The sequence below is a fragment of the Salmo salar genome, chromosome ssa18, assembly GCF_905237065.1.
Source record: "Salmo salar chromosome ssa18, Ssal_v3.1, whole genome shotgun sequence".
NCBI classification, from domain to species: Eukaryota; Metazoa; Chordata; class Actinopteri; order Salmoniformes; family Salmonidae; genus Salmo; species Salmo salar.
This window is the reverse complement of record NC_059459.1, coordinates 74,375,742-74,386,349: the sequence shown is the minus strand read 5'-3', so window position 1 is coordinate 74,386,349 and position 10,608 is coordinate 74,375,742. Positions and strand designations below refer to the sequence as shown.

General features: G+C 41.5%; 1 protein-coding gene across 4 annotated transcripts; it reads left to right on the top strand.

The window, feature by feature from the left end:
• The first annotated feature begins 480 nt into the window (after window positions 1-480).
• cq049 (potential DNA-binding protein C17orf49 homolog) lies at window positions 481-9,203 on the top strand. 4 transcript variants are annotated; one of them, XM_014156307.2, is made up of 6 exons: window positions 503-871; window positions 1,573-1,667; window positions 2,846-2,947; window positions 3,481-3,704; window positions 3,973-4,071; window positions 7,970-8,701. In XM_014156307.2, the coding sequence occupies exons 1-6, from the start codon at window positions 851-853 to the stop codon at window positions 8,032-8,034; spliced, it is 606 nt and encodes a 201-aa protein (XP_014011782.1). In that variant the 5' UTR covers window positions 503-850; the 3' UTR covers window positions 8,035-8,701. The 4 variants fall into 4 exon arrangements, with proteins under 4 accessions (XP_014011783.1, XP_014011782.1, XP_014011784.1 ...); NM_001140339.1 differs by having other exon boundaries at window positions 587-871; window positions 3,976-4,071; window positions 7,970-9,203; XM_014156308.2 differs by lacking the exon at window positions 2,846-2,947 and having other exon boundaries at window positions 481-871.
• The last annotated feature ends 1,405 nt before the right edge of the window (window positions 9,204-10,608 follow it).

The following is a 10,608-nucleotide window of genomic DNA, read 5'->3' as shown; positions in this document are numbered from 1 at the left end:
TTCAGAGCGTTGTCAGATTGTCCGTTCTTAAATACGGAGCGTTCAGAGCGCACACAGGCTGCAGCGCAACCAAGCTAGCTAAACCTGAAACTACACTAGCTAGCTACGTTAGTTAGCATCTCTAAACAGTGGAAAATCTAGAGTGTCGGTGACTGTAACTGTGCTGCTGGCAACAATTGAATAACGTTTTTTGTTGTTGCCGACATTGCATATTCAACAGGTGTTGCGTGTTCATAAATTCCACAATTATTCTTCCCTCTCGTTACACACTCGGACGAGAGTGCTCTGAAATCGGAGTAGATTGCCAGAGTGCATTTACGAACGCACCCTTAATAACTGTGTCGAAACGTTTTTGAAACCACACGTAATGTTATTATGTTGCCACTGCTATAAGATAACATGACATTACAATATTTATTTTCCTTTATTCGCTACAATGTTTAAAAGGGATAAAGAAAATTGAAACATAGTTATCAATTTGGACCAATCGTGAACACATCGCGTGGATTTTGGACCAATCATCGCTTAGAATTTACCAGAGCACGTTAGGACTTCCGTTTGTCTATTGATGTCGTTTGTGTGTGTTATTTATTTAATTGTACGTAAAAATTGCTGATTATTGCATACAAAACACATGGACTGTGTTACTAAAATGTAACTGTTCACTGAAGCCATTAGCATATTGCAGACACGAATATCAATATTGTAGGACGCGTCGCGGACGAAGTTGTCCTTTGTTTTGCCAGCCTGCAGTGCAAGCAAGCTAGCTAAACCTGAAACTAAACTAGCATCTCTAACTAGTGTTCTTCCTTGGAAAATCTGAGTCAGTTCAGCAACTACAAAAAGCAAAATGACTTCAGCCTCAACGAAGGTAGGTTGGTTTTAGCCCTAGTTATCTAACGTTATATTTGTTATTTATCAAAACTGCAAAAACAAATCTAGCTAACGTTCAAAATAGCAAGCTAACGTCGTTAATTTCAATTTGTACCTGTGTAGAACAATAGCTAGATTTATTCCAAAGAGAAACATGTATTTTACTGTCTTTGCTATACCAAGGAAACTCTTTTGAAAATGCATAATTCGTTTTATGATAAGTCAAGCACCAAGGACGTGGCTGAATGAAAGTTTTGGCAAAGTTGCCCTTTATGCGTGTATATAAACCACCACATGGTGACGCTGTCTACATGGTGCAAAAAACCCCTCAATTATCTGCACTTAGAATAAACATTTAATTCTGCATTAGAACAGTACAAAATACCAAATCTGTAAGAGATGGACAAGTCCTGTATTGCTATAATATGCCATCAGGCATTGCCTTGCAGTTGTTATACAGTTGGTCATACATACCAGGGTTGGGTTCAATGCCAGTCAATTCAGATAGTAAACCAAATTCCAATTCAAAATGTTCCTCATCCAAAATCATTGAAGAGAATTGGAATTTAAATGGAATTGACGCCAACCCTGATACATACTGTACTCCAAACAACCTTAGCTACTGCATCAAAATAAAATAGGAGAAGATAATTCAAAGGTATTTGTGTTTTTGAGTTGTTTTCTGGGTTCATGTCTCAGGTTGGAGAGATCTTCTCAGCAGCAGGAGCAGCTTTCACTAAGCTGGGTGAGCTGACCATGCAGCTGCACCCAGTGGCTGACTCCAGCCCTGCAGGGTGAGGGGAACACACACAGTAGGGTTGGGCCGATATAGGATTCAACCGAATATCGTGATATTTGACATTGACAATATATTGTGAAGTGCAAGACTATACTCTATTTGAACTTTACAAATCAAAACTGTGGTTTATCAGTTAGTATGTTGAAAATTAATTAAGTCATATTTGTTCGCCATATGAAGATCTTATATTGAGAATGCAACTATAATATCATAACTGTAGTCGTAATCATTTACTCATTAGCGGCGCAGAATTATTATATCGGATATCGCGATATGTGGAATAGCATATCGTAGAAGAGGTCTTCCCAAATATCACCCAACCCTAACACACACACACACACACACACACACACACACACACCAAGTTGCATGTAGATAAAGAACTGTATCAATTGGCCTATGTAGCGTTCCATGTCTCTAGTCTACATTGTAAGTCAGTCTACTGACCACGACTTGGTTATTTTTGGGCTTGTGTCACTGGTAGTAGACTCTGATTCATTAGCTGTGCTCTGTGGAATATCCCTGCCAAGAAAAACAGAGGAAACACGACTGCGTCATTACCACGAAGCACATGACACCCTCTCTTAGTCGCTGGGCGGTGGAGGTGATCCTCTCAGTCTGAGGGGTTCTGAATGACCATGAGGAAATAGAGCATTAATTGCTGATCACCTACTGAGTGTTACCACTGTGAACTGGATAGCAAGTTAGCGACTGAGTGTTACCACTGTGAAATGGATAGCAAGTTAGCGACTGAGTGTTACCACTGTGAAATGGATAGCTAGTTAGCGACTGAGTGTTACCACTGTGAAATGGATAGCTAGGTAGCGACTAAGTGTTACCACTGTGAACTGGATAGCTAGTTAGCGACTGAGTGTTACCACTGTGAAATGGATAGCTAGTTAGCGGTGGTGACGTCACTCGCTCTGAGACCTCGAAGTAGTTGTTTCCCTTAGGTAACAATGCTTCGTAGGTGACTGTTGTCGATGTGTTCAGACGTTGGGGCAAGGAGAGGAATCGAAGCAAGTGTTAGGTGAGCAGAATGACTGATCTACAATCATAATGGGTAGTTATTTAGGATGCAAGGTGATTTGTAGATCAGGGATTCTGCAATCTGTGCAATCCAACTGAAATGTAGCCTAGTGGATCTGAAACACGCCCTGTGTGTCGTTGCAGAGCTAAGTGGACGGACACTGAGATTGAGCAGCTGAGATCGGCCGTGGTGAGATTTGGTGATGACCTGAACTCTCTCAGCTCTGTCATCAAGGAGCGTACCGTGTAAGGACACACTCTCCCTCTTCTTCGTCTTTCCCCTTTCTCTCCCTGTCTTCTCATTCCTAATGGCCTCTTATCAAGTTTTATTTGTCCCATTCACAAGTATAATGAAATGCTTAACTTGCAAGCTCTAGCCAACAGTGCAGTAATATCAAAGTAGTATAACAAATAATAATACAACAAAATAGATCTAATAAAGAAACATGTCTCTCTCCGTGTCATTTATTCTTTCTCCTTCACCCGGTCTCGCTGTCTTACCCCTTGTATCTCTTTCTCTCATTGAACACTTTACGTCTAAGTGGTGTCCAGTCAGATCTTTTAAGAGGTAGCTAGCTCCAAAGCTAAGATAGACTATCAGTGACACAGGCCCCGATGAGAGAAACCATCACTAGAAGATCATCTGTTGTACTGTCTGTCTACTAGTGCTAAAGATCTGTATCAAATTATGATGGTTTACTTTTTTCAAAAGTGTTTGACAGGTTACTGGTTGAATCCCCACCACACTGCTAACCTCCCACCTTGTCTGTCCTCATCAGGGCTCAGATTAAAACCACAGTCAAGAGGAAGCTCTATGATGAGAGTGGGATGCCCATCTCCACCGACTCCCCAAAGAAGACCGTGAAGAAGACCGCTGTCACCATGGCCACCACGGCTACTCCAACTGTCATCGCTGTGACAACTGCTCAGGTCGTCTTGCCGGCAGGTCTCCAGGGCAACGTGACCGTGGCTCCTCCCGCTATGAAGAAACAGAAGACCTCAGGTGAGTGGAGATGGATGAAGGAATCATTCAGCTTTGTAGTTATATCCATCTTGGCAATGCTTTTTATTCACAATCCACACACTGAAATCTATTTAGGGCACTTAATGAAGACATTAAGTGTGGGATCATCCATTTATTGGCATTTTATCAAAGTGTGATACTGATGTATTGTTTTTCAACAAAATGTCCATATCATATTTCAGAGGTTTTTACATTTAGCTAACCATCCCGTCCTCTCTTCCTGCCTGTGTGTTATAACGTGTTCCAGCAGACGTGACCCTGAGTGCTCTGAATGACTCTGATGTGAACTCTGACCTAGAGGGACTGGGAGAGGGATCCAACTCCAAGAAACTCAACTTCGATCAGGGTGAGAGACACAACGGTCTTCTTTACTACTAGGGATGCACCTATATGACATTTTTTGGCCGATTCCAATATCCGATAATTTCCTTGCCAAAAAACCCTGATACCGATAACCGATATTAAAAATGTTAGCAGCATTTTAAGCATTGTAGTACAATTAAATAGTTAACACACACACAGGTACGCAGCGGTCTAAGGCACTGCATCTCAGTGCAAGAGGCGTCACTACAGTCCCTGGTTCGAATCCAGGCTGTATCACATTCGGCCATGATTGGGAGTCCCATAGGGCGGCGCACAATTGGCCCAGCGTCGTCCGGGTTTGGCCTGGGTAGGCCGTCATTGTAAATAGGAATTTATTCTTAACTGACTTGCCTAGTTCAATAAAGGTTACACACACATTACACTGACCAAAAAGTTATTTTGTTGGCATTTACATATGTCCCCATTACCAGTAAAACATAATCAAAACATATTTCTTTCACTTCCTTGCTGTGCTGTTTCGTTGTTCATTTGTTCAGTTGTTTCATTCTCATCCAGGATTTCATCATACATGTCAAGCAGTGAAGTTTCAGCTCTGTCTGTCCGTGGCCTCTCTTCCTCGGTGCACACTGTCACTGTGTGCGTTTCCATCTTGTTCAGCTGTGTATGTAACATTTCATGTAAAACCAGTTTCTTGTCTGCATCGAAGTAGCGGTCCTTGTACCTAGCATCGAGCATGGTGGCGACACAGTAAAGAGGCTCAGAGAGAATGCCACTGAATCGCATGTTCACAGCCTCGAGTACTTTTGTAAGTTTTAACCCCACGGTCTGTGTGAGCAGGCGTTTCAATGCCTTGACAGAGGGTATCACGTCTGCTGTAGACGCAGTTGATGAGCTTATTTCTCCAGTCAGTTGTTCGAATGGAGCTAGGAGTGTGTTCATGTTTCCAAGTTTCAAACATGTTCTCAAATACCATTTGAAATGGCAGCAGCGGTTTTGAGAACCAGCACATTCTTGAGCATGCAATACGAAATCCTCGTCGACCCACTGTGCTGTCAGACTCAGCATGCTCATGGAGCTGACATCGCTGGTCCAAATGTCAGTCGTGAAGCTAATAGCAGTAGCTCATGGATGTGTTGCAACAATACTGTGTAACTCCGGTAGGGCAACATCTGAAAATAGCGCACTTGGTAGTGTGTACCGGTGCTCGACCAGTTGGCAAAAGCCAACATCTTCCACGACAGAGAACAGTGGATTGTCAAAGCCAATGAATTCCATTATCTTGGCATTAATGGATTTCAGCTTTGAGTTGACTCACTGAAATGTTCTTACTCTTTCAAATGACTGCAGACTTGAACTTGTTTAGTTGTTGGAAGTGTGCGCTTAGTATTCTTCTGCTTTTGTTCTGTGTAGAGCTGTATTCTTCTGCTTTTGTTCTGTGTAGAGCTGTATTCTTCTGCTTTTGTTCTGTGTAGAGCTGTATTTTTCTGCTTTTGTTCTGTGTAGAGCTGTATTCTTCTGCTTTTGTTCTGTGTAGAGCTGTATTTTTCTGCTTTTGTTCTGTGTAGAGCTGTATTCTTCTGCTTTTGTTCTGTGTAGAGCTGTATTCTTCTGCTTTTGTTCTGTGTAGAGCTGTATTTTTCTGCTTTTGTTCTGTGTAGCGCTGTATTTTTCTGCTTTTGTTCTGTGTAGAGCTGTATTTTTCTGCTTTTGTTCTGTGTAGCGCTGTATTTTTCTGCTTTTGTTCTGTGTAGCGCTGTATTTTTCTGCTTTTGTTCTGTGTAGAGCTGTATTTTTCTGCTTTTGTTCTGTGTAGAGCTGTATTTTTCTGCTTTTGTTCTGTGTAGCGCTGTATTTTTCGTGGCGTCATTACATCATCTACCTACGTTGTATAGGTATGCACGTCAGCTTTGACATCGGTTTTGCACATCAGCGTTAAACTAGACATTGTGCCGATGTTGGCATTTTTAGCTAATATCAGCCGATTCCAATATGCTCACCAATATATCGTGCATCCCTAGTTACTACTATTCACTACTACTGATCGTGATAATGCACAGCCTTTGCTATTGACTGATTGAGGGGAACCCAAGAATTAGGCTATTGTTCATTAAGATCAATCTATTTGGCCGGGGTAGACCGTCATTGTAAATAAGAATTTGTTCTTAACTGACTTGCCTAGTTAAATAAAGGTTAAAAAAATACTGTATCTGAAAACTGTAGGGCAATTGTGCGGAGACTCCTGAATTTTCGCTTAAAATGTATATCAAACAAAAACCATTGATTTCGAAGTTTAACAAGCGACCACGTTGTCCAAAAACTCAGTTAAATATCTGCTCTGAATGAAGATTCACCAAAATAATGGGGCGTCAGCGATGACATGACACATTGACTTTGAAAATGTAAGTGAAGTGGGTTTACACCCAGTTATGGAATTTCATCATGGTTCACTGATCTGTACTAGACAGAAATGCATAATTATGGATATGAATGTCATTGTTTTCATGGTGTTGTATCCTAAATGGGTATATAAATATGCCATATCTTCCTTTGCATAATTGGGGATTATTCTACACACTGGCTATTTTAATGAGCAAACAAGACCAAATGTGGTTGGTCCGGACCAAATCTGAACCAATCATAGACGTCTATGTTTCACAAGTTTGGACATCAAAGTTCAGCACAGTAGTGTACTCAACTATACTGTACTTTTCTTTACTGTCCAAACTTGTGAACCCAACTGTAGTTTGTGACTATGATTTCCCCATTGTAGCGAATTCAATTGCAGAAATTCCGTTACTGATTTGGTAATGGGATAATCACTTAATTCATAAACAAAATTTTATATCAGCAAAAACACTTTTTGATAGGTCTACCCATTCTTGTTACTTATGTGAACTTTCATAAAAAATATGGGCTTAGATATACTGAACAAAAATATAAACACAACATGCAACAATCAACGATTTTACTGAGTTACAGTTCATAAGGAAATCAGTCAATTGAAATGAATTCATTAGGCCCTAATCTATGGATTTCACATGACTGGGCAGGGGTGCAGCCATAGGTGGGCCTGGGAGGGCATAGGCCAATCAGAATGAGTTTTTCCCCACCAAAAAAGTGCTTTATTTCAGAAATAAATACTCCTTGGTTTCATCAGCTGTCGGGGTGGCTTGTCTCAGAAGCCGTATGTGGAGGTCCTGGGCTGGCATGGTTACACGTGGTCTGCGGCTGAGGCCGGTTGGACGTACTGCCAAATTCTCTAAAACGGCGTTGGTAGAGAAATGAACATTACATTCTCTGGCAACAGCTCTGGTGGACATTCCTGCAGTCAACATGCTAATTGCAGGCTCCCTTAAAACTTGAGACTTCTGTGGCATTGGGTTGTGTAACAAAACTACACACATTTTAGTGGCCTTTTGTCCCCAGCACAAGGTGCACCTGTGTAATGACAATGCTGTTTAATCAGCTTCTTAATATGCCACACCTGTCAGATGGATGGATTATCTTGGCAAAGGAGAAATGCTCACGAGTAGGGATGAAAAAAAAAATGAAAAACTAAAATGTTTCTTAAACTTACAGAAGGCAGAACATTCTCTCAAATGAAAGTGTTATATGTTGGCAGGGGTCTGTACTTCAACATTGTTTTGATGTATTTTTCTGGAAGATGTTTAAGACCCCTTTTCCATCTGTTTGACCATAAAACAAAGCCTTGGCTTAATTCAAATTTCAGGGAGGGAAAATGGTTGTATGCTGTAATTTCCCCCAAAAATAGAGATCCTTAGTTTTCATTTAACATGTTCCTTTTCACATCTTGCAGAAACTATATTGTATAAGAGTTTCTGGGGAAAAAGTAAATTCTATGATCTTCCACTATTTTTCAACTAAAGTGTTTTTTTTCCCTCTGTTGTTTTTCTCTCCAGACAACCTGAACCTCGATTCCGGCCTCATCATGAACTCAAGTGACCTGCCGCTCCTCTCTCGTTGACCTCTCACCATTTGACCTTCAGAAGATCTCTTGGCTCCATCCCAAATGGCACCCTATTTCCTACATAGTGTACTGCTTTTGACCAGATCCCCATGTACCCTGGTCAAATGCAGTACACTTAATAGGGTGCAATTTGAGCAGCCCAGGCATCTCTTCTATGAACAACAGCTGAGATCCTTCAGAAGATTTGCTTTGGCAGATCTCTATGGGTGTGTCTAAAAAGGCACCCTATTCCCTATTTAGTGCACTGCTTTTGGCCAGGGCATACGACGCTATTGCTCTGGCAAAATAATAATTTCAGACACAAATTTCTCTTGCATGAGGAATGTGTTGGTGGATGTAAATAGTGTTATTTTCTTTCATACTTAGTTTTTTTTTGTACCATGCCACTGTGCAGTGAGTCTAGGGTCCAGGCCGATACGAGTGACCAAGGCCTGTAGTGTGTCGATTGCCACTCTTGGTTTATGGCTATACATGAATTATATTGGTACCCATCGTCAAAAATATTCCTTTATCTAGGCAGCCCTGCGAATGTCCCTTTGACAATGCCACAATTGTAAACTGTTGTATACTTAAGCAATAAGGCTTGGTATATGGCCAATATACCACGGCTAAGGGTTGTTACGCATGATGCAATGCAATGCGGAGTGCCTGGCTACAGCCCTTAGCTGTGGTATATTGGCCATATCACAAACCCCAGAAGAGCCTTACTGCTATTATAAACTGGTTACCAATGTAATTACAGCAGTAAAAATACATAGTCACCCCTGTGGTATATGGTCTGATATACCATGGCTTTCAGCCAATCAGAATTCAAGGCTCAAACCAGTTTATAATGGATCATTGAGTTATTCATGAAATCCACCACTAAAGACAACTGTTTGAAAATCCTACTGGATAGTCGCTATGAACTCAATTGTATCAAAGCATAGGAATTGGTTACAAATTCTGAGTTTAGTGTACAGTATTTTCCTTTCTATGAAACACTGTGGCAAATAACATTGATCAAAACATGACCCACCTTCATCCTTCAGTTTTTTCCCCCCTAAAAACATTTGTCCCTGCCAAACCTTTGTAGTTTTGTATGGAGGCCTCTCTCTAAAGACAGTGACGATGAAATTACGTGTGACTTGCTGATTTATGGTGAATAAAAGTAGAATTTAATACAACTAATGTAGTTGGCAGTAATATTTATCAGGAGTCTTTATTGAAATAAAATGTTTTACAATTGAAGATACTGGTGGACACAGTAAAGGGTTGTGAAACTATTTGTCCATTTACACTACCACACAATAGCCCCCATTTTTTTGGGGGAAAAGCTATGAATCAAATTAAACACCAACCCTCAAAAATGAGGGACAGCCACAACATAAATAGTCCATGATACCACTAACACAGCTTCTGCTGATTAAAAATTTGCTACTGAGTAAAAGAATAGTGGTACAGAATATGAACACAGCAATTGATGCCATTCCAGGCTGATGGGTGGATAAAGATGTATTGTAGACAAGTGTGTGTCTGGCGTTAGCAGCACAAGCCATACTGGTAGCCCAGAGACAGGCTAGCTACCAGTAATGATGTGCTGCTAACGCCAGACACACTGTAGACAGGGCAGCTAGCTACCAGTAATGATGTGCTGCTAACGCCAGACACACTGTAGACAGGGCAGCTAGCTACCAGTAATGATGTGCTGCTAACGCCAGACACACTGTAGACAGGGCAGCTAGCTACCAGTAATGATGTGCTGCTAACGCCAGACACACTGTAGACAGGGCAGCTAGCTACCAGTAATGATGTGCTGCTAACGCCAGACACACTGGAGAGAGGAAGAGAAACCAGCAGGCAGACCAAGGGAGAGCCCAAGAGCCAGGCCGACAGAGACGGATAGGCCTCTCTTTGGAGCCAGAGACACTAAAGACCGAAGAGACCAGCCAAGTCCACTGTCAGACCGGAGAGGAAGAGAGTAGAGACCATCCGACCACCTGGCCTTAGTTTGGAGCGAGACGTCGACAGGCCTTAGTCTCCAGACAAACTGAGGAGAGAGACCAGTAGCCAGGCCAACCAGCAGGACTACCAGGCCCCTCTGTCTGGAGCCAAAGGCCTCTGTCATTAGGAGTGTCAGACTGGGAGGGATCAACACTGAATCACGGTCTTTTTAATGACTAGATAAATGTAACAATGGAGTGTGGCTTGATTCATTCCTACAGAGTAGAAATACCGGGAACATTGTCTTTCCTTTGAGTAATATCAGATTATAAAAGGTCACACTGACAATCACAAAGTTGTGTTTAGATATAGAAAATTATTTTTTTCCAATGAGAGGAATAACCATTTCATGCTGAAAAGCTAGCAACAAACGGAATGCCAATCTAAAAAGGGGCAAAACACATGACATTGAGATAACAGTAAAACTGTCATGCTGACAACATTACAGATTACACAAACACCACTGACATCAACTGCCAGTGCAGATAACGGAGTCCTGCTTAGGAATGGAACATTGATATCTGTCAGAATTGGAATTGCAGAACTCTTCTTTTGGAATGGGCGTGATTCCAAGGGCTCCCAGTGACA